The 27,777-nt window shown below is 49.5% G+C and overlaps 1 protein-coding gene across 1 annotated transcript; it reads left to right on the top strand.

Annotated features, from left to right (window-relative positions):
- The first annotated feature begins 101 nt into the window (after positions 1 to 101).
- On the top strand, positions 102 to 27,536 carry EFCAB12 (EF-hand calcium binding domain 12). Its single transcript, XM_003265034.3, has 9 exons — positions 102 to 309; positions 7,031 to 7,467; positions 10,402 to 10,596; positions 13,404 to 13,560; positions 17,458 to 17,654; positions 19,981 to 20,194; positions 24,438 to 24,591; positions 26,280 to 26,336; positions 27,007 to 27,536. The coding sequence occupies exons 1-9, from the start codon at positions 261 to 263 to the stop codon at positions 27,263 to 27,265; spliced, it is 1,719 nt and encodes a 572-aa protein (XP_003265082.2). The 5' UTR covers positions 102 to 260; the 3' UTR covers positions 27,266 to 27,536.
- The last annotated feature ends 241 nt before the right edge of the window (positions 27,537 to 27,777 follow it).

Raw genomic sequence — 27,777 nt, 5'->3', positions numbered from 1 at the left:
CCAGAATTGGACGAAAAGGAGGTGGGGTCAGCAGGCGCTCGGCAGGGCGGGCTCGCTCCTGACACGTGGCAGCGCTCGGCCAATTGGCGCGGGGCGTCCGTAGCCACGGCAACAGGTTGCTTCTGCAGTCCGAGCTGAGCGTCTTTCGCACGACTTGGAGTTACGGTTTATCTGATACCCCGGTACCCCCCTACGCAAGCAAGCCCACATCGACACACACTCACACACGCCCTTCAGCACCCCCTCCCAGCACCACAACCATGGACCACGACTATGAAGCGTACCACAGTCTGTTCTTGTCGCTGCTCGGTAAGCCCCGGGAAGAAGCGCCTGCAGGAAGCGCTCAGCGCCCTAAAGACGCGTGAAAGTAGGGTGAGGGCAAAAACTCAGCCACAGATCTTATTGTGCCGACCCCCTCTGGTGAAAGGTTGCCATGGAGTCGGGGGCAGGTCATGTACAATTATGAGATTTCCATCTGAGCCTAGTTGGAGGAACCAGAGGCCGGACCCATATGACGGGAGCCCTCCAGCTCGCCCTGTTTCTCTGCGGGACATTAATGTATTCAGTACTGGAGGAGAGGCATGGAGAAGACGTCAGTCTTCAAGGTTTTGGCAGTAATGTACTGGGGACCAAGTTCTTGGCAAAGCAATGCAGCTTCACAGGTAAAAGACAGAGATAAATAGATAATTACAGAATAAGAAGGGGTGAATGCCGGGCCCAGGGATGACACCCAGGAGTAAAAGGTGTGCTGAGGGTATGGGATGGGGAGGAACAGTTCCAAGCTTTTGGAAAAGATCTTTACACTGGAGCTTAAAGGGTAAAAAGGAGTTCTCCAAGCCAAAAGGGGAAGGAAAAGCATTTCGGGCAAGGAAACAGCATGCCCCAAGAGGTCTGGTGTCTCTGGAAATGAGGTGAGAGAGGTCAGAAGGGACAAGATCATAGAAGATCCTGCAAGCCAGGAGATGGAGAGGCCACTGGGAGTGGCAGGACTGGATTGGGAGCAGTCAGAAAAGACCTGAGACTGAGTTGGTAGACTCGGAATGTTGGTGTGGGGAGATGAGAGCTGGGGCTATAAAGCTTGAAGACTGAAGGTCTTCTCCATGCCCCTTCTCCAGCACTGAACACATTAATGCCCAGTGGAGAAACAGGGAGAGCTGGAGAGGCTGGCCACCTTTCCCAGGCACACAGGTCAGGGCTCTGGTCAAATGCCCAAGCTAAAGATGCTGGGAGGTGAGGGAGAAGGCCCAGGCTAGAGGGAACTACAGGGACTTGGGGGCTGGTTGGTCAGGAAACACAGAAGGGGCAAATAAAGATGGTTCTCAAGTTGGCAGCTGGGGGACCTGGTAGATGGAGATGTCTTCCACAGAGATAGAGAACGTACTCAGAGGACCCAGTTAGTGGGGGCAGGGGCACAAAGACAAATCCAGTCTTGGTTGGTTGAGTTTAAGATCCTTGTCAGTGACTGGGCACAGTATCTCCCGCCTGTAATCCCAGCACTATGGGAAGCTGAGGCAGGAGGACTGCTTGAGCCCAGGAGTTTGAGAATAGCCTGGGCAACATAGTGAGATCCGGGCTCTACAAAATTGTTTTTTTTGTTGTTGGTTTTTTTTTTTTTCGAGACGGAGTCTCACTCTGTCGCCCAGGCTGGAGTGCAGTGGCACGATCTCAGCTCACTGCAAGCTCCGCCTCCCGGGTTCACGCCGTTCTCCCGCCTCAGCCTCTCCGAGTAGCTGGGACTACAGGCGCCCGCCACTACGCCCGGCTAATTTTTTGTATTTTTAGTAGAGACAGGGTTTCATCGAGGTCTCGATCTCCTAACCTAATGATCCGCCCGCCTCGGCCTCCCAAAGTGCTGGGATTACAAGCGTGAGCCACTGCGCCCGGCACAAAATTGTTTTTAAAAGTTAGCGGGGCCTGGCGGGGTGGCTCACGCCTGTAATCCCAGCACTTTAGGAGGCTGAGGTGGGTGGATCACGAGATCAGGAGGTTGAGACCATCCTGGCTAACACGGTGAAACCCCGTCTCTACTAAAAATACAAAAAATTAGCCGGGCGTGGTGGCGGGCGCCTGTAGTCCCAGCTACTCGGGAGGCTGAGGCAGGAGAATGGCGTGAACCTGAGAAGCAGAGCTTGCAGTGAGCCAAGATCGTGCCACTGCACTTCAGCCTGGGCAACGGAGCAAGAGTCTGTCTCAAAAAAAAAAAAAAAGATCCCTGTAAGCCATCCAAGTGGAGATGTTTTAGGAACAACTGGAGGTATAAACTTGGAGCTAATTCCAAGTCAAAAATATTGGTATGGATGTCCCCAGCATACAGAAGGTCATAGAAACATGAGAGTGGAAGGGATTATTTGAAAAGAGAAGAGACCCTGGGTATAAGTCTGGAAGCAACAACCTTTAAGGAGTAATCAGGAAGAGAGGGGCCCAAAAACAGTAGCCGGAGAGGTAGAATTGGACATAGCAGGAGACTGAATCAAGCCAAGAGCAGGGAGAATTTCAAGAAAGAGTGGAATTGTTTCCAGACACCTATAGGCTGTCTGAGAAAAGAGAGAACAAGTGTGTTTTCTGGGACATCCATGGGGAGGACTAGAACCAAGGGGTAGAAAGTCCAGGGAAACAAATTCTGGGTCAATATAAGGAAGTATTTTCTAGCAGTCAGAGTTTAGTGTCCACCATGTTAAGTAGAAAGCTCCATGTCACTGGAGATGTATAAACAGAGGCAAAGTCTGCCAGTGGCATTGAGGAGGGTGTCCCTGACCTGGGCAGGTGATTGAACTAGTTGGTGTCTGAGAGCTTTCCTCGCCAATTTCCTAGGAACATTGTCACATAGTCTCTACCCATAACTACACAACGACAGCCTCTTTTATTATAAGAGCCCATTTCCCTTTCTGTCAATGGACACAGGACTCCAAAGAGCACTAAAATGAAGCTCCCTGAGGAGGGTCTGGTGGGCAGGCACCCTTGGAAAGTGGGGTCAGGGGCTGGTGCAGGTTTAGAACTATGTGAGGAGAAGGACTCAGCCAGGGGAAGCCCTGGGGAATGCAGTGCTCTTCAGAGGGCATAGCAAATGCAAAATCTGAAAACCCAGAGCCAGGAAGGAACCAGGCACCTCGGACAACAGAAAGGAGGACAGCAGCTGGGACCACATGAGTGAGGGGGCAGGGGCTGGAAGGTGACAAGGGAAGAGTGGGGAGCAGGGCCAGTGAAGGCAGCTTTGTAGGCCACAAAAGGAGGTGGGTATTTATTCAAAGAGCAGTAAGAAGCCATTGAATGGTTTCAAATGGAGGAGGTACAGACTGTGAATTTACATTTGTAAGGCTCTCCTGGCTGAGGGCAGAACATGGGTTGGGGGTCTAGGGAGGACCCAGATGGGAGCAGTAAGACCTGTGGGGAGCAGGTTTTGTGTTCCCGTGGCCTGCAGGGTAAAGTTTCAACCTCTTAGCCTGGCATTTGAGATGACGCCAACCTTATTTCCCACTAACCTTCTCCTTTACACACAGTGGGCTTCCAACATGTGGAACGGTCTGGTGACCCTAAAATCCCCAAATCCCACTCCTGACCTTTCCCCATCCCTGCCCCTCCACCCCGTGAAGCCAGAACATTCTTGAAGGTCCACATCAAAGACACCTCTTCCTTGATGCCCTCCCAGGTCCCACCGTCAGCATTTCTCCCCCAGCTGAGAACATCTTCTTACCCTCTGGGTTTCCCACCTTGTTCCACTGGGTGGACTGGGAACGGGTGAACCATGGTAGGTGCCCAGCCTAGTTTAGTCTGCACCTGGTACAGCACCAAGCCCTGGGGGATTCTCAATAAATACTGATTTGATGAATGACTACATTCTCCGTCATCCCCTGATGGGAATGAACTTTCTTGTGGTCAAAGCAATGATACATGTGTTGTTTAGAAGTGTTCGCTTCCATCCCTATTGATGTGTAATATCTGTTCTAGCATTGCTGTAAAGAACTACCTGAGACTAGGTAATTTATAAAGAAATGAGGTTTAATTGACTCACAGTTCCTCAGGCTGTACAGGAAGCATGGCTCGGGAGGCCTCAGGAAACTTACAATCATGGCGGAAGGCAAAGACAGGCACATCTTACATAACCCAAGAAGGAGGAAGAGAGAGCAGGGAGAGGTGCTACGCTTTCGAACAACCAGATCTTGTGAGCACTGGCTCTCATGAGAACAGCAAGGGGGAAGTCCTCTCCCATGATCCAATCACCTCCCACTAGGCCCCTCCTCCAACGATGGGGATTATAATTTAACATGAGATTTGGGCAAGGACACAGATGCAAACCGTACCATGATGTTTACTTTTATTATTTGCTGACTATGAAAGGAACACATGGGCCTTGTAAAGAGACTTAACAAATGTACTGAATGTCCACTTTGGGCCAGGCTGGGCACTGAGGACACAGGGGAACTAAAACACAGTCCTTGTCACTTGGAAACTCACAGTCTGTTGGGAAAGAAAGATGCAGAAAGTATCTTCATTTCAGAAAAATATGGTAAATGTTTATGATGGGACTAAGTATGGGGGCTATGGGACCCAGAGGGCCCACGAGAGGGGGAGTGGGAGGGCTTCAAGGGGCTGGGATGCCTGAGCTGAGTCTCAAAGAAGTGAAGCAGGGAGGGAGAAGAGCATGTCATGGGGAGGAAACAGCACGGCTTGTGTGTGTGTTGGTGGGGCAGATCTGTTTGGATACAAATGCAAGGGAAGGCAGAAGGAGCCAGAGAAATTGGAGAGGCTGGTAGGGGCGAGAGGACCAGGTGGGGCCAGGTTAAGGAGCTTGAACTTTATTCTAGAGGCAGTTGGGAGCCATGGACAGGTTTTAAGCAAGGGAGTTTGGATTTTAGGAGGAAAATGACAGTGACAGTATTTCCAATAAGATTGTTATATCCCTTCTGATTTTTTTAAATTTTTTTGAAAAAGGGTCTCTGTTGCCCAGGCTGGAGTACAATGGGGGTAATCTCAGCTCACTGTAGCCTTGACCTCCCAGGCTCAAGTGATCTTCCCACCTCAGCCTCCTGAGGAGCTGCGACTACAGGCGTGCACCAACATGCCCGGCTAGTTTTTAAATTTTTTTGTACAGTTGAGGTCTCACTATGTTGCCCAGGCTGGTCTTGAACTCTTGGGCTCAAGCAATCCTCCCACCTCAGCCTCCCAAAGTGCTTGGATTACAGGCATAAGCTACCATGCCTGGCCTCTTCTGATTTTTTAGAACACTTTCAAACTGTTATCTCATTTGATCTTCATAACAACTTCTAGAGGTAGATAGAGCAGAGTTTATACCATTTTAGAAGTAAAATACTTTTTTTTTTTTTTTTTTGAGACGGAGTCTCGCTCTGTCGCCCAGGCTGGAGTGCAGTGGCACAATCTCGGCTCACTGCAAGCTCCGCCTCCCGGGTTCACGCCATTCTCCCGCCTCAGCCTCTCCAAGTAGCTGGGACTACAGGCGCCCGCCACCACGCCCGGCTAATTTTTTGTATTTTTTTAGTAGGGACGGGGTTTCACCGTGGTCTCGATCTCCTGACCTCGTGATCCGCCCGCCTCGGCCTCCCAAAGTGCTGGGATTACAGGTGTGAGCCACTGCACCCGGCAGAAGTAAAATACTTGAGACTCAGCAGGATTGGGTTACAGCCCTGGGTAATATCAAGTAACAGCTAAGAGCTGAGCTCTGGGGCCAAACTGAAGTTCATGTCTCAGCTCTGCTACTAATCAACTGAGTGACCTTGGGCCTCTCTAGGCCTCAATGTCCTTATCTGCAAAATGGGCATAATTATAGTACCAGCATCGTAGGTCTGTCCATTTGTCACTCACCAAATATTTACTGAGTTCCCATTATATGTAGACACTGTGAAGGTGTCAGGGCTCTAGTCGGGAACAAGAGAGATAGGGTTACAGTCTTCATGGAGCTCATGGTCTACTAGAAAAAATAAACATCAACCAAATAATTGCACCGGGAGTCTCAAAGGCAAATTGCTGCTCAAACTGAGAACTTAATATAAGAAAATGAGCTGCCTGTGAGACATTAAGGAATAGGGGAGCCTGTGGCAAGCTGGAGAGGGCAATGCCTTGCCCAAAGTAGCTCAGATTGAAAAATATCAAGCAAGGTGTCAAACAAAACAAGACCTCAGCCCTCATTCAGCATGAGGGCCACCAGTTTTCAGCCCTCGATGTACCTAGTTGTGATAAGTGGTCTGAAGGAAATTGCAGGTTGTGATGCAAAGATAGGGCTTGGAGGATGAGGAAGAGTGCCCAGGGTGTGGATGGGGAGGGAGCACTCCTGCTAGAGGGAGGAGCACGTGCCAACCCCTAGTCAGGATGAGGCTTGGACCACTCAGCAAACAGAGAGAAGCCCAGGTATCCAGGACATAGTAAGGAAAGAGAAGCAAGGGATTAGGGGGACAGGTTGACAGAAGAGAGGCACGGGACTTCATTTTAAGGGCTATCAAACGTCATGGAAGGGCTTCAAAATGAGTGCATGGTAAGTATATACCAATAATAGCAGATATATTATGTACAAAGCAACTCTAATAAATTGACTGATTTTAACATCACTCCCATCCAATAAAATAGGTTACCATCATTATGCCCATTTTACCAATGAAGAGGTTGAGACAGGGAAGTTAAGTGGTTGCTCAAGATCATGCAGCCAGTAGGTGGCAGGGCCAGGACTCAGACCGAAGAACGTTCTGGCCCCAAAGCCTCTGCTCTTAATACTGTGCTGCCTCAGATGATCACACAAGATCAGACTGGCATCTTTAAAAGTTCATTCTGATTGCCAATGGGAGTGGTGGGGGCTGGGTGTGGAGAAGTTGAAATAAGAGAAAGCATAGCTTGCTGCCTGCTGTTGGGAGCACCCGATCACATTAGATGAAATTATCCTTACCATTACAGCAAGACAATGATAAAGCCTGGCCTGGAATCCAGAGCCCCTGATGCCCAGCCTGGAGCAAAAGCATTTTTCCTTCCTGGCTCCTTTCAGTCCTCTTCCAGAAAGAAACTCACCTTTTAACTCTCTTACCCCAAGGACTCTGCCCGTCTAAGACACCCATCAATGAAAATGCCGCCGTCTTTGATCCTGAACTGGTCATTGCCCACTGCTTCAAGCAGTTCAAGCAGAAGGACTTCCGCCTGCCTCAGACCCGCCGGCGAATCATCATGCTGCCTCACAAGGAGGATCAGACGCCCATTAATCCTGCCTCCCAACCTCAGGCTCCCCCAAAGCCCATCCCCAGCTTCAAAGCTCTGGAAGCTAGAGATATCCAAGAGCAGCCAGAGGACAGGAAGACCTGGCTGAGCCGGAGGGCGAAGCTGCAGCAGGAGCTAGAGTCCTTTGGTGATGTAAAGAGGTGGCTGGAGAACAAGCCCAGCATCACGCCTTCAGAGGCCAAGGTCTTACACCTGATCCACAAGGAGCAGAGTGCCCAGCCAAATGCCTCCCAGGCAACTACCAGGACCACCAGGGTGAGCAGCCCCATTTGCCAGATGAAGACACCAAGGGTTTAGGGATGCATCATTATTTTATTCCCTTGGGTTAGGCTGGATAGGGATAGTTCACCCCATTTCACAGAGGAGCAAACAGAAGTCTTGAGAGGGAGGTGTATTAGCTATCTAGTTATCTATTGCTGCATAACAAACACCCCCAAATGACTGAAAGCAACAAATATTTATGATCACACACAGTTTCTAGAGTCAGGAATCGGGGAGTAGCTTTGCTGGGTCCCTCTGGCTCAGAGTCTCTCATGAGGTTGCAGTCAGGATGTTGGCCTGGGCCACAGTCATCTGAAGGCTTGACTGGGACAAAAGGATCTGCTTCCAAGCTGACTCACCCATGTGGCTATTGGCAGGAGGCCTCAGTTCCTCCCCACATGGACCTCTCCATAGGGCTGCTTGAGTGTCCTCACAGTATGGCTGCTGGCATCCCCCAGAGTGAAGGGTCCAAAAAAGAGAGCAAGACAGAGGCTGCAATGCCCTTTCGGACCTAGCTTCCGAAGGCCTCAGTTTCGGAAGTTTTACACTATCACTTCCACCACATTCTCTTTGTCAGAAGTGAGTCCCTGAGTACTGCCCATGCTGAAGACGGAAAGAAGACTCCATCTTAGAAAGGAGGGAAGCAGAAGAATTTGTGGACATACCTTAAAATCACCCCAGAAGGGACCATTCCTGGCAGTCCATCTTATGGGGTATTTGTAAAATACCCATTGTTCATTCATTTGTTCATTGACACATGTTTGCTGAGGGTTCCATGTAGCAAGCAGGTGCTCACAGGGCTATTGTGAGGATGACGATTGTGAGGTTGGGAGGAAAAGGAGGATCCCTCTTTTACAAATGTGGAAATAGAAGCTCAGTGAGGCCAACATTTATCCAAACATATAGCGATAGTAAGTGATAAGGGTACTACCAACTCCTTCTCTCTCTGTGACATTTCCTTGGGATAAGAGGTCAGATAAGTTGGGTTTAAACATAGCTCTGCTACTTCCTACCTGTACCATTTGGGTCTCAGTTTTCTCATCTATAAAATGGAGATAACCATTGTTCCTACCTCCTGGGGTCGCTATGATGTCTAAATGGATTCATTTATATAAGGTGCCTAGGACGCTATTGGGCACATAGTGAGCACTCAAACATGATTTCCATCTGTATTATTATTGTAATCTCACAAGTGTCCATTGGGTTGGTTGGCCCAGAAACTTCAGGGTCAGTCCTTGCTGTTATTATAGCCAAAATCCTAATTTCATAGGTCTAACACACCCTCTTCTTCCAGCAGCATAGTGTCTAAGAATAAGAACTAGACCTGGGTTAGAAATGCAGCTGTCCTGCTTACCTGCTGTGTGGCATTGGGAAAACACTTCACATCTCTGAGCCTGATTCCTTATTGTGAATTAGATAATACCTCATACCTAATTCATAGGATCATTTATTCCTTCAGCAAACAATTACTGCCTGTCTTCCTACGGCCTGGGCTTTGTTCAGTATAAAGGTGGGAGATGGGGATACACCGTAAATAAGACATGGTCTTACTTCCAGGGTGTCTTAGCCTGGCTTCTCTTGCTATCACAGAAGACCTGATACTGGGTAATTTATAAAGAAAAGAAATTTTTTTGGCTCACGTTCCTAGAGGCTGAAAGTCCTCATGAGGTTGCAGTCAGGATGTTGGCCTGGGCCACAATCATCTGAATACTTGACTGGTCGGCCTCTAGGGAGGGCCTCGTGCTGCATCCTAATCCTGCATGATGGAAGGCATCTCAGGGTGAGGGGGTGCACGAGCGGGAGCCAAACTGGCTTTTCTAGCAGATCCCACTCATGATAACGAACCCTTTTCCAGGATAACCAATTAATCCTTAGCCCATTAATCCATAAATGAATTAATGGATTCATGAGAGCAGACCCCTCATGACCCAATCACCTCTTAAAGGCCCCACCTCTTAATACCATTATATTGATAACAGTATTAAGTTGTTTCTGACCCAGCCCATCTGTGGGTCATCAACAGATGCTGTGTTTCTAACGAGCTCCTGGTGATGCCTGTGGTACTGGTCCACGGACCACACTTTTACTTTCGCGAGCTATTTAATAATATAAATTAATTATAAATGTAAAAATCCAGTCCCTCAATCACACCAGCCACATTTTGAGTGCTCAATAGTCACATGTGCCAAGTGGCTTAACAAAAGTCATGTTCAGTTTAAACATGTGTTTTGGAGGGGACAAACATTAAGCCTTAGCACAAGGTGTTCACATGTTAGTGGGGGAGGCAGACACATCGGATTAATGGCTCTACAGTTTGCTACAGGCCATTAATAGAGGTGGGTCTCTATTATGATAAGCACCCCAGGAGGAGCACAGAGGAACAATACCCTAGGGAATGGGAAGGCACTTTGTAAACTGTCCAGTGCTGCACCAAAGTAGAGGATTATCATCATTACAAAATATGCCCTTTCACCTGGAATTGGAGGAGGAGGATTTGGACAGATAGAGAAAGAGAGAAAAGTCTTCCAGGCAGGAGGCCTATAGCAGATGCAAAGGCTGGGGGCGGGGATGGGGGGTCTCCACCTGGCTCCAGGGAAGGGTATAGGTTTTGGTGCACTGAGAGACCAGACCAGTGGGATTACAGATACTGACTTGTTTGACAGGAGAGATGTGGATAAGAATGAAATTTTAGTTCCTATGTTGTCCAAGCCTTGTGTTTTTCAGATGAGAAAACCAAGGCTCAGAGAAGTAAAGTCTCCCAGGCATTTTGTGGCCAAACACAGTTGCCCTGAACCCAGTGCCCTTTGTACTCTATCCTGCTATTTAGAGCTGCTCGGCCTCTCCTTAGTCCCTAACTCTGGGGACTGCATCCCCCTGGCCTGTCTCCCTTGAACTCTCTCGTCTGCCCTACCCTCTCACCTCTTCCAGAAGAAAGCCCCCCAGCGCTCCCGGCTGTCCCGCCAGATGGTGCCCCAGCTCCAGCTGCCCAAACCCCCTGCCCTGTCGGTCATGTACTCCTACCTGCATAGCCGCAAGGTCAAGATCCTGGAGATAGTTCACAAGGTGGGCCAGGGTGAGAACGAGAGAATCACCAGGGAGGAGTTCATCGCGGCTGTAAAGGCAGTAAGTGCCACCTGCTTTCTCTGGTTGGGCATAAGTGGGCAGGATGTCCATGTACTCCCTCTTTGCCGCCCCCCGCAACCCCCACCCCCCCGCCGGGTTCTGGTTCAACTGAGAAGTAGACACAAGGAGTGCAGACTGTCAGCCTTATTACTTATAAAGCCAGATTGGAAAATATGGATTAATTTGTGGCCAAATCAGATCCTTAAAATCTGCCCCGCACCAATCTGACCTTGAAAACCCCGACCTGAGAGGAAAGTCGGCGGAGTCAACCTCATAACCAGCCAGCTACCTTGGGGGATCCCTGTCTGGCACAGCAGACCCCAAAACTGAGATCAGAGAAAGCTGGTAGGGTGTCTCCCACTGTCACTGGCATATAAGTTACATGGGAGTCCTGTCGAAATGCAGCTTCTGGCCCAGCACATCTGTGGATCATCAAAAGATGCTGTATTTCTAACGAACTCCTGGTGATGCCTGTAGTACTGGTCCATGGACCACACTTTTACTTTCACTGCCTATTTATTAATGTACATCAATTATAAATTTAAAAATCCAGTCTGTCAATCATACCAGCCACACATTTTGAGTGCTCAGTACTCACATGTGGCAAGTAGCTCCTCTACTGGACCGCACAGATGTGGAACATTTCCGTCATCATGGAAAGTTGTATCGGCCTAGCAGACGTCTGCAAACTGTGGCTCACGAGACAAGTCCAGCCTGCTTCCTGTTTTTTAAATGAAGTTTTATTGGAACAAAGCCACACTCATTCATCCTTGAATTGTCTATGGCTGCTTTCACGCTACAATGGCAGAGTTGAGCAGTATGACACAGACCATATGGCTAGCCAAACCTAAAATATTTACTATCTGAGGTTTTTTTGTTTTTTTTTTTTTGAGATGGAGTCTCACTCTGTCACCAGGCTGGAGTGCAGTGGTGCGATCTTGGCTCACTGCAACCTCCGCCTCCCAGGTTCAAGCGATTTTCCTGCCTCAGACTCCCAAGTAGCTGGGACTATAGGCCATGTACCACCACGCCCAGCTAATTTTTGTATTTTCAGCAGAGAAGGAGTTTCACCATGTTGGCCAGGATGGTCTTGATCTCTTGACGTTGTGATCCACCTGCCTCAGCCTCCCAAAGTGCTGGGATTACAGGCATGAGCCACTGTGCCTGGCCCTATCTGACTTTTTATAGAAAAAAGCTTGCTAACTTGCTAACCCTACTCTAGAGGAATTCTGTTTTTATATATTTTGAATGCAAGATACTTTACCCTGGCATGATGGCTCATGCCTGTAATCCCCCAACACTTTGGAAGGCCAAAGCAAGAAGATTGCTTGAGGCCAAGAGCTTGAGATCAGCCTGGGTAACATAGTGAGACCCCCATCTCTACAAAAAATTAAAAAACTTAGCCCAGTGTGGTGGCACAGCTACATGGGAGGGTCAGATGGGAGGATCACTTGAGCCCAGGAGTTAGAGGCTGCAGTGAGCTATGATCACACCACTACACTCCAGCCTGTGTGACAGAGCAAGATCTCGACTTAAAAGAAACCCAAACAACAACAACAAATACCTTATACAACTTTAGGAAGTTGACTGTGATGTCTTTCGTGATTTTAAATTATTATCAGTTTTCTCACACATGTTTTATGATATGTAATTATCTCAACAACATTTCAAAGCATTTAAAGATAATGGTCTTTAATCTCCATAACCAAAAGGTTAAATATTACATTCTTTAGCACCAGGAGAGTTCATTTTTTTGTGTTTTTTTTGTTTTGTTTTGTTTTGTTTTTTGAGACGGATCTTCGTTCTTGTTGCCCAGGCTGCAGTGCAATGGCACAGTCTTGGGTCACTGCAACCTCCCTCTCCCTGGTTCAAGGGATTCTCCTGCCTCAGCCTCCCGGGTGCTGGGATTACAGGCATGTGTCCCCATGCCTGGCTAATTTTGTGTTTTTAGTAGAGATGGGGCTTCACCACGGTGGCCAGTCTGGTCTCGAACTCCTGGCCTCAGGCATTCCACCCACCTGGGCCTCCTAAAGTGCTGGGATTACAAGCGTGAGCCACAATGCCCAGCCAGCACCAGGAGAGTACTGATCGTACTTAGTTCTGATCAAGTTAGTTCTGATCAAGGCTAGGCGCAGTGGCTCACATCTGTTTACCCAGCACTTTGGGAGGCCCAACCAGGAGGATCACTTGAGGCCAGGAGTTTGAGTAAAGTTCAGTGAACAATGACTATTGTCTAAAGAAACTGAAGAACAAAATCATATTTCCTTGAAAACTTTTCTTCTTGAATATCCAATGTTGCTGGCAAGCATTATACACCTCCAGAGTTGCTCATTGTCCTTAAAAGAGTGAGGTGTATAGTATTCTTGATCCCATTTTCCAGGAATTAAGGGAGATTTATGTGTTACTTGTGTATAGGGATGATCCACATGTGAAATCATGCTTCATATCCAGCATGGTAGATGCTGCCATTGAGACTGGTAGGAAGTGGGGTGGGACCCTAGAGGAAGAAGTAACCCACTCTATAAAGATGGTGACATCTGGACTGGACTTTGAAGGAGGGATAGGAGTTTTTCAGGCAGAGAAGGAGAACTGCCTAAGCAAAGGCAAAGGTAAGAAAGTGCAGAGTTCATTCAAGGACCGGGAAAGGGCTCTGAGCTCCTGCAGCAGGGACCTTGAGTATAGTAGGGAGTGGTTGAGGATGAAACTGGAAGCAGGATGGGGGCCTGAGGAGGCTGGTAAGGCCTTGGCCATCAGAGCAGGATGTTTGGATGGGAGCCTGCTAGTCTCAAGGCCTTCTCTCTCCTCAGGTCGGAGTCCCTCTGAAGAACCAAGAAGTGGAGGATATAGTGATCTACCTCAGCTCTCTTGGGAAGCACAACACCATCACCATGGGTATCCTGGCCAATACCTACAAGCAGTGGTCTATGGCTCAGCAAAGGAGCAGGCTGGCCACTGCAAGGGAGCGTGCGTACCCCTCCCCATCCTGTGCCTCCACCTCCCCGTCCTGGGAGCGAGCCTGGTGCAGGCAGCCTTGGCCTCTCCTCCAAACTCACTTCCTCAGTGTGTTCCCCAGTTTTGGCTGACTGTGGTTTGGCCAAGCCTCTGGAAATTTTCAGGCCCAGAGATTAACTAAGGAATAGATATTCCCTTGAGTGCCCAGCTACCACTGTGTCCATTCAAAGACAAATGAGTCCCAGCCCTTGTTCTTAGAGGAGGATACTCAGCCCACCAGAGCCCACCTGAGAGGCTGAGAACTGACCCAAATGGCAAGCCTTTCCAGAGACATTTATGTGTGTGTGGGTTCAAGGCCTCCTCACTATTAATCCATAGCTTATTGATAAAATTCTTGTTCAGAACCAGAATTAGCACATGTTTACAGTTTACTGGAAAGTATATTTTGGTATTCTGCTATCAGGGGTATTATGGCAGGGTTGCTGTCAACAGTTGTAAAGGTTGTGCATGGCTCAAGTTCCATTTGCCAAGCAATACACTTGTGGGGCCGCATCTGTCCAGACAAGGCACAGAGGCAAATTAGAAATGGACTTGCTAAAGCTCTGGCTATGAATTTACTCTACAACACAAAGGCATATTTTATAATATTACTTTATATCTTAGTACCATTCTTGTAGTAAACAAACAAACAAACAAAAAAGAACAATTACAACCATCCACCCATTCCAGCACCCTTCCCAAACATAGCCACAGCTTTGTTTTTCTAAATGAAACAAATCTTGCTCTGTTCCCATCCACCAGGTTGGCAGGAACTTAATCTCATGCATGTTTGGGGCCTCCTTGTCCTCCCTGAGTCACACAGGAGCCCTGGAGGAGGCAGTGGAGGGGTTTCCTAACAATGGTAAAGATCTGGGGTGAGCCCGTTGGAGTTTACGGTCACACCAAGAGGAGTTACTCAGCATCCTCATTGGAGTGGCTCATTTGGGGACAGCAGGCAGCTCAGAGCATCCATTCCTCAGTCCTCCAGGAGATTTTCAATGTCCAGTCTCAACCAGCTGCCCTGCAGAGAAACTATCACCTCCCAAACAGGGTCTCTGCCTCTCTCAGAGCTCAGGGAACCTCAGCACCCCAACAGTCGCCTCCTGCATGTGTCACCACCCCAACAGTAGTAATCTCCTTTATGTCCAGCACATTTTTAAGGTCGCCTCAAGTTGGGCTGCTTTCCCTCTGATATTCTTTGTGCCTTTTTGTTATAAATTACCAAGCTCATCGCTATCTGTGTAGCTGGCTGTGAGTCATTTGAATGACCACAGTGTGCTATGATGCATATTCGCAGCAGAGATATTTTGGGGCCTGTTATTTCCCAGTAAGTAAACACAAAGCCAAGCAGCAGACCTTTGCTCTAATGGTGCTATTTTGGCATCATCACTGAGTTCTTTTTCCCTTGTGAGCAGCAGTGGGTAAGATAGGTAGACTGGGGTGTGTAAGAATTAAAGAAAGAGGAAAGAAACAGGAAAGGTGGCTTAATAGTCAAGGACAGGTTTATTTTAGAGAAAACAAATCTGAGAGGGGCTGCTGGCCGAGTTAGGTCAGAGCCACACTCTCTTACAGACTAAGAGTTTTTAAGGATTCAGGGTGGGAGAGTTTATCAGAGGCTTGGACTGCTTCTGTGTCTCTTTGTTGTGTTTATCTGGGAGGCAGAGTTGTGTGTCTGTTTCCATACATCTTTCTGCAGCTGCAGGCATATCCCCCAATTCTGCTTTTAGCTTCCCTATCTTAGTGCACCTGAAGGGAAAGGAATGTGCTTATTAAGGCCCACTGTTTTACTGGGGCCCATTGTATGAGGGTGAAGTTTGGCAGTCACCCAAGAGACTTTCCCCCCACCTCCCTCTGTGCCTGAGCTGTCTTATCTGTGTTTTACTGTCTGCTCTTTCTGGCTGCTTATAGTTAGAAGAGAAGTGATTTCCTTGAAATGCATGAGGCTAGAAAGGAAGCTGGAACTTGAAGTGGCGGTGTTTGTCCCAGACGACGGTGCTCCTGCTCTGTCAGGGTGTCTCTCACTTTGTCTAAAGAGGCAAGAGTTTGAGCATCTTGGCAGGGGTGCCTTCTTCCAGTAGTTCTTCCTGCAGTAGCTCTTCTTCATTCTTGCAGAATGATCTCAGTTTATCCTTTATGTCCTCAGAGGTCAGGATTGCTATTCCTGCTTTACGAGGAGGAAGCTGGAGCTTAGGGAGGCTGAGCCACTGTTCACAGCCTCAATAGAAGGTGGTAAGGTCAGGATATTATTTCAGCTTGAGACAATGAAAGTCTGAACCAGGGCAGGGACAATGGGATTCTTTCATTCATTGGAATCTTTGTTGAGCAACTACTATGTGCCACTTCTAGAAACTGCAAACACAGCAGTGGGCCAGCCAAAGCCCCAGCTTTCGATGAGCTTGCACCTAAAGGGCTGGTGCTCAGGGAAGGCCTCTCTGAGAAGCAGACATTGGAGCCAACATCTGAGTGATTGACAGGAACTAGTCTTGGGGGAAGCACAATCTAGGCAGATAGAACTGTGAAGGCAAAGGCCCTGGGGTAGGAAAGCTTGCAAGAGACAGAAGGTGGTCAGGGTGACTGGGTGGAATGGGTGAAGGGTGAATGGTACGCCATGGACCAGGTGGGAAGGCAGCTGAGGCCAGATGGTGCAGCAGGGCCTTGTAGCCCAGGGAAAGGACTCTGGGTTTTGGTCTAAGTGCTGTGGGAAGCCAAGGGAATGAGGCAATCTGGTCTGTCTATCTGTCTGTCTGTCTATCTATCTATCTATCTATCTATCTATCTATCTATCTATCCATCCATCCACACATATCCAACATAAGAAGACCCACGCAACGGGGTCTCCTTATGTTGCCCAGGCTGGAGTGAAGTGGCTATTCACAGGTATGATCATAGCTTACTGCAGCCTTGAATTCCTGGGCATAAGCAATCCTCCCACTTTAGCCTCCTGAGTAGCTAGAACCACAGGCGTGCCACTGCACCCTGCTTTATATATGTATATATATATTTTTTTGGGTGGGGGGATGGAGTCTTGCTCTGTCATCCAGGCTAGAGTGCAGTGGTGTGATCTCTTCTCACTGCAACCTCCACCACCCGGGTTCAAGTAATTCTCCTGTCTCAGCCTCCCAAGTAACTACTACAGGTGCACACCACTGCACCCGGCTAATTTTTGTATTTTTAGTAGAGACGGGGTTTCACTATATTGGTCAGGCTGGTCTCGAACTACTGACCTCAGCTGATCCACTCGCCTCAGCCTCCCAAAGTACCCTGCTCTATATTTTTTGTTTGTTTGTTTTTGAGACGGAGTCTCGCTCTGTTGCCCAGGCTGGAGTGCAGTGGCACGATCTCGGCTCACTGCAACCTCCAGGTCCCAGGTTAAAGCAGTTCTCCTGCCTCAGCCTCCCGAATAGCTGGGACTACAGGCACGTGCCACCACGCCCAGCTAATTTTTTGTATTTTTAGTAGAGTCGGGGTTTCACAGTGTTAGCCAGGATGGTCTCAATCTCCTGACTTCACGATCCGCCCTCCTCGGCCTCCCAAAGTGCTGGGATTACTGGCGTGAGCCACCGCACCTGGCCATACACTATATTTTTTAAAGATCCTATTTGCTGCTTGGTGAGACAGGGTGACAGGGTGAGAATGGCAGCCAGAGGGCTGGGGTTGGTGCAGTAAGGGACGCCGTTAGTGGAGATGGAGAGGAGGGCCACATCTAAGGTACAGCTTAGGTGGCTTAGGTGGGCACTGCCCAGATGTGTGGGAAGGGAGTGGAGGGGTGGCCTGGTGCCTGTTGGGTGACACTGGATAACTGCTTGGCAGGTTCCATGGCTGGGCACCCTCTTAGTCCCTCCTTCCTTCATCTCTTCCCTCCGACTCTAGGTTGTATCTTGGCCAAGCACAGAGATTCCCTGAAAGGTCCGCTCAAGAAGCAGGAGGTGGATTCAGCCCCACAGCTTCCCAAAGTGGACCTGCTGATGGTGCCTGCAGTCGACACGCAGAGGGAAGCGCGGCCCATGACCCTGGAGGAGATGGAGGAAGTGGGCAAGCGGTACCGCCAGCGGCAGCGACAGCACAAGGTACCTCGCCAGCCCAAGGAGGGCATGCGGCTTGGGGACTGGAGCAGCTGGGGTTCAGATCACCACAGCAGCACCACCAGCTGGCTGCAGAACCCTGAGGAGGGGGGTCTTCACCTCTACAACCACCCGTTCTTCACGTCCCTCATCTGTAAAATAAGAACAATACCTGCCTCCTGAGGTTTTTGTAAAATGTAGTAAGATCCTGTTTCTGAAACTATCACGTCCCCCTCTCCCTATTCTTTAATTATGACTTTTCATCCTTAGACCAGGCCTGCATTTTCATCACAGCTGGAATCCAGGCACCTGGCACAGGGCCTGGCACTGGGTAGACCCTCCAGAAATACATGGCAAGTGAAGGAAGGATTGATTGCATGAATTAGCTTGTCCAGTAAACATTTATTGAGAGCCTACCATGTGCCAGGCACTCTTCTGGGTGTTGTAGTAAGCATAACAGTCCCTGCCCCTAGGAAGCTGACAGTCTAGTAAGGGAGGCAGACAACATCAATACAATACTACACATAAATATTCATATATAATATAGGCTGGGGGTGGTGTCTTGCACCTGTAAGCCCAGCGCTTTGAGAGGCCAAGGTAGGAGGACTGCTTAAGCCCAGAGTTCGAGGCCCATCCTAGGCAACATAGGGAGATCCTGTCTCTACAAAAAATTTAAAAAGTTAGCCTGGTGTGATGGCATGTGCCTGTGGTCCCAGCTACTCAGGAGGCTGAGGTGAGAGGACTGCCTGAGCCCGGGAGGTTGAGACTGCAGTGAGCTAAGATCGCACCACTGCACTCCAGCCTAGGGGAAACAGCAAGATCTTGTCTCAAAAAAAAAAAAAAATTATATACAGGCCAGGTGCAGTGGCTCATGCCTGTAATCCTAGCACTTTGGGAGGCCAAAGTAGGAGGATCACTCAAGACCAGGAGTTTGAGACCAGCCTGGGCAACACAGCAAGGCCCCGTCTCTACACAAAATTTTTAAAAAATTAGCCAGCATGGCGGTGTGTGCCTGTGGCTCCACCTACTGAAGAGGCTGAGGCCAGAGGATGGCTTGAACCTGGGAGGTCAAGGCTGCAGTGGCTATTACTGCACAGTGTACCCCAGCCCAGGCTACAGAGTGAGACCATGTCTCTAAAAAAAAAAAAAATTAATAAATACAAATATATATATAATTAAAAATACATATTTGTATTTATACCTATAATATTTGTATTTGTACATATAATAAAATGGCAGATATTGCTAAGTGCTATATCTACTAAGATTTGATTCAGCTGCATGACAAGAAAACCCAAAATGTTTGAGCAGGGACCAGCAAAGTTCCCCTGTAAAGGGCCAGATGGTAAACATTTTAGGCCTGGTGAGCCATATGCTGTCTGTCGCAACTACTCAGCTCTGCTGTTGCAGCAGGAAAGCAGCCACAGACAGCACCTTAACAAATGAGTGTGGCTGTGCTCCAACAAAACTTTATTTATAAAAACAGCTGGTGGGCCAGATTTGGCCCATAGGCTAGGCTTTGCTGATTCTGGTGTTAGAAGCTTTAAAAAATAGGGTTTTTTTTTTCCTTGTTAAAAAACAAGGTGGTGGCAGCCAACAAAAGCAGCTACCTGCTCCGCCAGCCTCCTCCTATCTTAGCTCATGGCTTTCACCTCAAGGTCACAGATGGCTGCTCCTAATTTAAATGTCACTTTTCTTTTATTCTCTTTTCTCCCTTCTCTTCTCTTCTCTTCTCTTCTTTTCTTTTTTTGAGACAGTCTCACTCTACTGCCCTGGCTGGAGTGCAGTGGCTTGATCTTGGCTCACTGCAGCCTCAACTTCCCAGGCTCAAGCCATCCTTCCACCTCAGCCTCCTGAGAAGCTGGGACTACAGGTATGCGCCACCATGCCCAGCTAATTTTTTTGTAGAGACAGGGTTTTGGCATGTTGCCCAGGATGATCTCGGACTCTTGGGCTCAAGTTATCCTCCTGCCTTGGCCTCCCGAAGTGCTGGGATGACAGGTGTGAGTCGCCTTGTAGCCCCACAAATGTCATTTTTCAATGGGATGCCTCTAGGGCATGTGTACTGTGTTTTACCGTATATGTTACACAATCATGTGTGCACACCTGCACACCCGTCTACAGGGCTGTGACTTCAGAACCTGAGCTTCCAAACCTGAAGTCTTCACTGACTTCAGAACCGGAACTGCAGCCCCACTGGACGTTGGTTGCCATCACCCCTCATGGGGACCTCGCAGGGGAGAGGTCAATGAGGCACTGCATCTGCCTTCTTCTGGCCAGGAGGAGGGACACAGGCAAGAGAAGGGCGAGCCCCTTTCTGCTTCCTTCGCAGCTCACAATCCCCTCCATCCAGTACACGGAGCAGTGCTGCCTGGTGCGCTGTGGGAATCGGCACTTTGATGAGCACTGCCTCCCGTCCACCATCCACGGGGATATGAGGGAGCTCATTGACTCGGCCCGCAGGAACAACTTTCTGGTCTACCTGCAATGCTGGAAGCTCTGTGAGTCCTATGGCCTCCCGCTGACGGAGGACATCCTCATGAAAGGTAAAGGCCTCGGTGCCTGGCCCTAGGAAGATGCCAAGGGAACCCCAGAGCTGGGGCAAGGGTGATGCCACCCAAGGCACCCATGCAGCCATTCAAGCCACTGTAGTCTCTGGTGGGGACATTGGGAATAAGGCGGAGTTGGGGCGTGGAGGAGAAGAGGAGTAGCCCAGTCTGTTTTGCTGCTAGATGGGATTTCTAGAACACGAGGCCTGGAGATCTGGGTTCCACAAGTGAGATTTGGGGGTCTGGATTCTGGAACCCTGAGCTTGGTGGACCAAAAGCTCATTCTAGAGTAGAAAGCTCCAAGGACAGGAGTTCCAAGTGAGAAAGCCCTGAGGTTGAATATAAAGGAAGAGTTGCAATACTGAAGAGGGAGATTTGATAGAAATGATAACTGCTATCAAAACAAAGCCTTTCTCTAGGCCAGGCTGTTGCTTGGTTCTTCCGCAACAAGCAGTGGGGTGCGAAAGCACCTGGAAACAGGACCTGCTGAAGCCCTTTGAGCAGAAAGCGCGCAGACCCAGCCCTGAGATCTCCACACTGCTTCTGCCCTCTGCTTGGGTGGAAAACACGTTTTCATACACCCAAGCTGGTCTGAGCCCACTGTGTCTCTGGGGGGTGAGCACTTCTAATATGTGGGAGTGGAGAAGGGCCCAGCCCCGAGATGACAATTTAGCAATGCCTGCATTCCAAACTCGCAAATTGGTGAATGTATAAATTTGTTTTGTTTTGAAACGGAGTCTCACTCTGTCGCCCAGGCTGGAATGTAGTGGTGTGATCGCGGCTCACTGCAAGCTCTGCCTCCCAGGTTCAAGCAATTCTCCTGCCTTGGTCTCCTGAGTAGCTGGGACTAAAGGTGTGCACCACCACGCACAGCTAATTTTTGTATTTTTAGTAGAGATGGTGTTTCACCATGTTGGCCAGGCCGGTCTTGAACTCCTGACCTCAGGTGATCCACCTGCCTTGGCCTCCGAAAGTGCTGGGATGACAGGCATGAGCCACCGTGCCTGGCCAGGTGAATGTATAAATTTAATGGGCAGGATCTTCTCTGTGCTTTAAAAACATGAAGGAGCAAGCTGCACTTGGGGGCAGAGGTTTTCTCCTAGGAACCTCTGCCTAGAAAGGAACTTTGGCCATACTGGGAAATGTAGCTTTCTGAGAAAGGAACATGTCACACAGGCAGTGGTGTGACTTATGTGAGAACTCGACTTTATAGTCACAGTTGATTATTACCATCTTTTTCCCAAGAGGGAGAGAAACAAGCACTAAATTTATAGGGCCCTGGGTCTTCTTAGATTCGTTTGCTAGGGCTCCTATAACAAAATACCAGTCTGTGGACTGGGCGGCTTCCACAACAGGAATTTACTTTTCACTGTTTTGTAGGCTGGAGGTCCCAGATCAAGGTGCCAGCAGGGCTGGTTTCCAAGGCCTCTCTCCTTGGCTGGCAGATGGCTGCCTCCTTGCTACCTCCACACAGTTTTTTCTCTGCACATGCACACCTGTTGTCTCTCTTGTGTGTCTACATTTTCTCTTATAAAGACACCAGTCAAATTGGATTAGGACCCACCCATGGACAGCCTCGTTTTAGCTTGATCATCTCCTTCAAGACTTTATCTCCAGGCTGGGCACAGTGGCTCACCCCAGTAATTCCAGTACTTTGGGAGGCCAAGGCGGGAGGACAGCTTGATCCCAGGAGTTCAAGGCTGTAGTGAGTTATGATCATACCACTGTACTCCAGTCTGAGTGACAGAGCAAGACCCTGTCTAAAAAAAAACAAAACAAAACACCAAAATCTCCAAATAAAGTCACATCCTTTTTTCCCCCCCTCAACGGTCACATTCTAGCAGGGTGCAGTGGCTCATGCCTATAATCCTAGCACTTTGGGAGGCCGAGGTGGGTGGATTGCTTGAGCCCAGGAGTTCGAGAACAGCTTCGGCAACATGGCAAAACCCCATCTCTACAAAAAATACAAACATTCATCAGGCATGGTGGCATGTGCCTGTAATCTCAGCTACTCAGGAGGCTGAGGTAGGAGGATCGCTTGAGCCCAGGAGGTCGAAGTTGCAGTGAGCCAAGATCGCACCACTGCACTCCAGCCTAGGCAACAGAGCGAGACCATTTCTCATTCTCTCTCTCTCTCATACACACACACGCGCACACACACGTCACATTCTAAGGTACTAAGGATTAGAATTACAACATATGAATTTTGGGGAGACACAATTTGGCCCATAACAAGTGTATACAGGGGAATGTGGTCAGAGGCTCTCTGGAACACAGGCAAGCAACTTCAGTGGTCATTGTCTCCCACGCATGCTGCCTGGGCTGGGAAGGCAGAGACAGAAAGAGATCCTACAGTTCTGGATGCTGACTTTTCACCAAAACATCCCTCCTTCTTCCTTCCTTGGGGAACCTCACCTTTCCGGATTATTTACACCATGGTCTTATGCAGTGGTGGAGATGCAGCTCTGTCTTCTAAAATGCAGGCCAGCTTGCCATGTGCCCTGGACTGCTCCTCTGGGTTAGGTCTTCCCCTGTGTGCCTCCTTTGTCTGTCCCCACCAGAACATCGAGCCACTTTTTTTTTTTTTTTTAAAGAGATGGGGTCTTGCTTTGTTGCCTAGGCTAATCTCGAACTCCTGGGCTCAAGCGATCTTCCCACTTCACCCTCCCAAAGTACTGGGATTACAGGCGTGAGCCACTGCACCAACCCCTGGCTTTTGCTAGCTGCTGGGTTCCTACATGAGTGAGCTTTACCTGTCTAAAGGAGCTCACGTTCATGGGCACACAGGAGCATCCTGTGGGTGGGACTAGGCCCAAATCCATCTCTGACTACTGTCTTGGCCACTTGCTATTCGGTATCTTTATGACAGATGCCTAATCTCCTGTAGGCAGAGAGGCTCAAATATTAAGACTTCCAGCTCTGTGTTCTAGACTAGACCTTGGTGGCTCAGACTCCAGGCTTCAAGCTCAGGAGCCAGAATTCTAAACAAGTTCTCCCCCTCCCCTGTGAATATAGCTGTATTGGCTTTCCACCCTGGTTTTGGCGATAATACTTGCTCATTTGAATTTTTTGAAAACATAAAAATCAAAATCCCCCCAGCCTGAGTTGGCCGTTGTGAATATTTTAGTGACCATCCTTTCACAAATCTCTTTTTCTTTTCCATTTACAGAAAATTATTTATATAACTCATTTTTAAATCATACTTTAAAAAATCGTGTACCTTTTGAAAATATTAATGTTACATATTTCCCCCTTCCCTCTCCTTCCTTCTCACCTCCACAGCCCCTTCCCAACCCCCAAATAACCAACATTAACTAGCTGGAGTGTAACTTCCATCACTTTTTCTAGAACATGAGCTTTCATGTGTTGCCATCTTAAGACAAGCACTGCTCAATGGTTGTAGAAGGTGGAGACCCTGGCTCAGTATTTTTTTTTTATATTCAGCATGTCTGAGAAAACTCTCCCAAGGATCTCCATGAGATTAATTCAAGACAAGGAGAAAACTGCTGCCAAACAAATCCAAGCGGGCCGGGCGCAGTGGCTCATGCCTGTAATCCCAGCAGTTTGGGAGGCTGGGGTAGGTAGGATGGCTTGAGCCCAGGAGTTCCAGACCAACCTGGGTAATATAGCAAGACCCCATCTCTACTAAAAATTTAAGAAATCAGCCAGGCATGGTGGTGCATGCCTGTGGCCCTGCCCTAGTAGGGAGGCTAAGGTAGGAGGGTCGCTTAAGCCCAGGAAGTTGAGGCTGCAGTGAGCCATGATCTCTACTTTAGCCTGGGTGACAGAGTGAGACCTTGCCTCAGAAAAACAAAACAAAACAGAAAATAGGTCTAAGTTAACCTCGTCAAGTCTTGGTCAAATCCTCCTGCCTCCTGGGACAGCTCAGATCTCGTTGCACCGGGGCCTCGGGGGCTTTGTTGACCTGGTTATAAACAAGCCCCCCTCGTCTGTAGTCCCCTGAGCCATATTGTCCCGAGGCCCCTTTCCTGGCATCACAGTACAGCTATATGCATGTCACCACTGGGGCAGTGGTTCAAGGGACCCCTCTGCAGTATTTTTGCAACTTCCAGTGAATCTACAACTATTCAACAATAAAAAGTTACTATATAGATAAGAAGAAAACATCTTAAAAATGTGAATTAAAAAAAAAACAAAACACCTCCACTGACCCCAGAGGCTTAGGGAGGGATGGGCGGTCTGGGTTGATGGCTGCAGATGTTTCTCTTGCTGTCCACAGCCTTGCTGTACCCAGGAGACAAGATCATTTTCCAGATGGACAAAGTGCGCCCCATCCGGCAGCCGGGAGGCTACTACTCTGACTGGAAGGTCTTTTCTCCCAATCTGGCTCTGCTCCGGTCCCAGGGCCCCGGCAAGTCTAAGAGGACTGACAAGCTGAGTTTCAGACCCCCTTTCTCCCTGCCTTGGTCTCTTGCTCCATTTCTACCCCTTCAGTGCAGGGGCTGGAGGCTGGAGTACCTGGGGCACCATGCTGTGCTTGTGTCTGCATCCTAGGGCAGCATCCCCCAACCTGACTGCTCACTGCAGACTGGCCAGTCCCAGGTCACCGTTGGCGCATGTCTCAGGATCACGGCCTGCTGGCCTCAGCTCCCACACAGCTACCCTCCTGACCCCAGTCCTGCCCAATCACAAGGTTTCTGGAAAAGATGAAAAGGAGAGCCTTCTTAGAGAACAGGGCTGGAGTGAGGGCCTTCACAAATCCCCAGCCAGGTGTCAGGGCCCTGCAGAGAATAGGGGGCAGCCCTTTCTCTGCCCTGCCGCCTTGCAGTGGCCACACCCCTTCTCTGGCAAGAGGTGGGCTTGCAGCTCCTAGGAGGAGAAAGGAACATTTCCCTGGGACCTTCCCCCAGCCCTTTCGAGAGACCAAACTGAGTCTTCTCTAAGAAAATGGCCTCCTTTGGTACTCCAAAGCCTGAGCTACCCAGATTTGAGTCAAGCAGCAGGTGACAACCCATGGGCAGCATCCGTGGGTGACTGCAGAGGAACAAGGCAGCATCCCTGCAGAGGGAGGGGCGCGGCATGGGAGGAGGAGAGCCCAGTTGGCCGGATACCATGAGGTGGGAGGGGTGTGGACCTGCCCCTGCCTCTAGACCCCTGCCAGCTGCCCACTGAGTATGTGGCCAGAATGCCTGCAATGGGACACAGCAGGGCCCTGTAGAGATCAGACAGGCCTCCGGTTCAATGGACAAGGCACTTCTCTGAGTCTTAGCATCTTCATGTGTAAAGGGGCCTAGTAGCTCCTACCATACACTATGAGGATCAGATAAGAAAGAGTGTCAACATCTTAGCAGTGACAGCACTCAATCAATGATTGTCGTTGTTTTACCTTGCTCTGATTGGGCATCTTCAAGTGCAGGAGTAGGCCCAGGCCTGCAGGTGGGTCCTGGCCATGACACGGGCTGTGACTTCCTTCCAGCCCCAGGGTGGCCCAGGAAGTGGTTGGGAACCCAGGAAGGGGATTTTGTCCGTGCTGAGGGAGGCCATAGCTAATAAAGGATAAAGAGAGTTCTCTTAGGTCAAGGAGAGACATTGACTGTATCTTGCTATTTATGGTTATGAAAGATTCCAAGGCCAGATGGAGGCTGGGTGGGAAAGAGTGCCGTGAACGATTAGTGATGTCTGTCAGGCTCAGAGTTGGAGAGGAAGGGGGTTAGATTTCACCACCTTCGTCCTCAGGGCTGCGTTAAGCTCTGGAGTGGGGAGTGGGAGCCAGGGACCCCAAAAGGATTTGGCAGTGACTTACTGAGCCTCCCTCATAACTACCCTGAGAGGTCTCTATTCTGGACCATGAGAAAACCAAGGATGAGAAAGGGGAAGTGACTTGCCCAAGTCACCTGGCCAGATTCTGAGGGTAGGTCCAGCTGACCCAAGCCCACTGTGTTCCCCTGGAGCATGGAGGCACAGAGTCAGGGTCCACCCCAGGTGGAAGACATTTTTCTTTCAGAGCTCTCGTTTGAGACTTAGAAATGGGCCCACCCCTGCAGCCCCTGACCTACTCCCTAAAGCCCCATTGGCCTGGATTTCCACTCTTCTCACAAAATGCCTCTCTCTCCTCCACTAGGAAAATGCCAAAGAAAAGCAAGAAAATGCACTTTAAGGAGTTTGAGGAATTTACCAGGTCTGTGGCAGTCATCTAACTCTACAAGGAAGGAAGGTGGGAGGAGGGGCAGCTTCGCCTGAGACAACTGGGACTCTGCGCTCCTGGCACACAGCTGGGGCTCGGTGCCCTGGCCTGAGAGGCAGTGACACAACACAGAGAGGGCCAGGAGGCACTGCTCTGGGGCTTTCCATGTGTTCACTCACTCAAATCCTCCCAACAGTCCTATGAAGTGACACTAAGCATATTCATTTTACACAGGAGGAAACTGAGGCACAGACAGGGCAAATATCATGCTCAGAGTCACACATCTATGAAGTGGTGGAGTGGGGATCTGAGCCCAAGTAGGGCGGCTCCAGGGGCTGTACTCCAAACACCACATTAAAATGCCTCCAGATAACAGATGGTGTGCGCTTAAGACTTTGAGTTTAGAGGCATTGGACAGGGAATGAAGCCTGCACTTGGCCACTTGCTCAGTGTGCAACAGCCTCTCCAGGCCTCTGGGTCCTCACAGGTGAGGTCGACAGGATAACAGAGCTGGCCATATGGAACTGTGGGGAGGACTGAGGTGCTGAAGTGCTTGGCACAGTGCTAAATCTCCACTTTGGTCACAGTTGGTGGGCTCCGCGATGAAGCCTCAGCCCTGGCCTGTCTGCCATGACAACCATCCCTGTGTCTTCTTGTTTTCCAGGAAGCTGAAGGTGAAGAGGTCCAGTGGTCTGCAGCAAACACACCCCAATTCCTTCTGGCCGGGTCACCTTCTGGATAAGCTGCAGCTCTACCTGCCCACTGTGGCCACAGACCGGAGCCTGGCGCTCTTCAGTTGTGTTCAACACCAGCCCCATGTCTACCCAGCCACCTACCACCCTGACCACTGGTGGCCCCTTAGGAACAAGAACTACATGACCTGCGCCCATTATGATGCCGCCAAGGTGTACTACATCAACTAGAGCCGGCCAGGTGTTGCCGGACTCAGCCTTCTTGGGCCAGGGGCCAGTGCTGCCAGTGGCCCAGAGCCCAGACACAAGAGGAGTGTCAAAGAGTCAAACTAAAGAAATCCTTTCAAAGAGGGATGGCCGGGGGCCAGTTCCCTCTGGACTCAAAGTGTCCAGTGTCTCAGAGAGTAGATGTGTCCAAGGAAGGACGTGCAGTTTTTTACTGTTTCCCTCCCCTGACCTCTGCCCTTTCTACATAAAGCAGGTTGGAGTTTTTCTCACTTCACCTGTGACCCAGCTGATGTGATTTCTTGCTCAGGAGCTGTGACCGGGGGGAGACCTTGAGCATGGGAAATACAGGTACATTCCCTGGGCTATTCCAGGGATGACTGCAGGCCACCTCCAGCCTCTTGTCCCGGGATCCCAGTGGGGAAACCTTAAGCCTGGAGGAATGCAGGTACATTCCCTGGGCTATTCCAGGGATGACTGCAGGCCACCTCTAGCCTCTTGTCCTGGGATCCCAGTGC

Source organism: Nomascus leucogenys, chromosome 21 (assembly GCF_006542625.1).
Source record: "Nomascus leucogenys isolate Asia chromosome 21, Asia_NLE_v1, whole genome shotgun sequence".
In the NCBI taxonomy this organism is placed as follows: Eukaryota; Metazoa; Chordata; class Mammalia; order Primates; family Hylobatidae; genus Nomascus; species Nomascus leucogenys.
The sequence above is the reverse complement of the archived record's forward strand: the minus strand, read 5'-3'. Positions and strand labels throughout refer to the sequence as shown.

Coding starts and splice junctions, on each gene's coding strand:
- EFCAB12 (XM_003265034.3), top strand. CDS start 261: ATGGACCACGACTATGAAGCGTACCACAGTCTGTTCTTGTCGCTGCTC. Junction 10,597..13,403: donor TCATCGCGGCTGTAAAGGCA/GTAAGTGCCACC, acceptor CTCTCTCCTCAG/GTCGGAGTCCCTCTGAAGAA. Junction 26,337..27,006: donor GAGTTTGAGGAATTTACCAG/GTCTGTGGCAGT, acceptor CTTGTTTTCCAG/GAAGCTGAAGGTGAAGAGGT.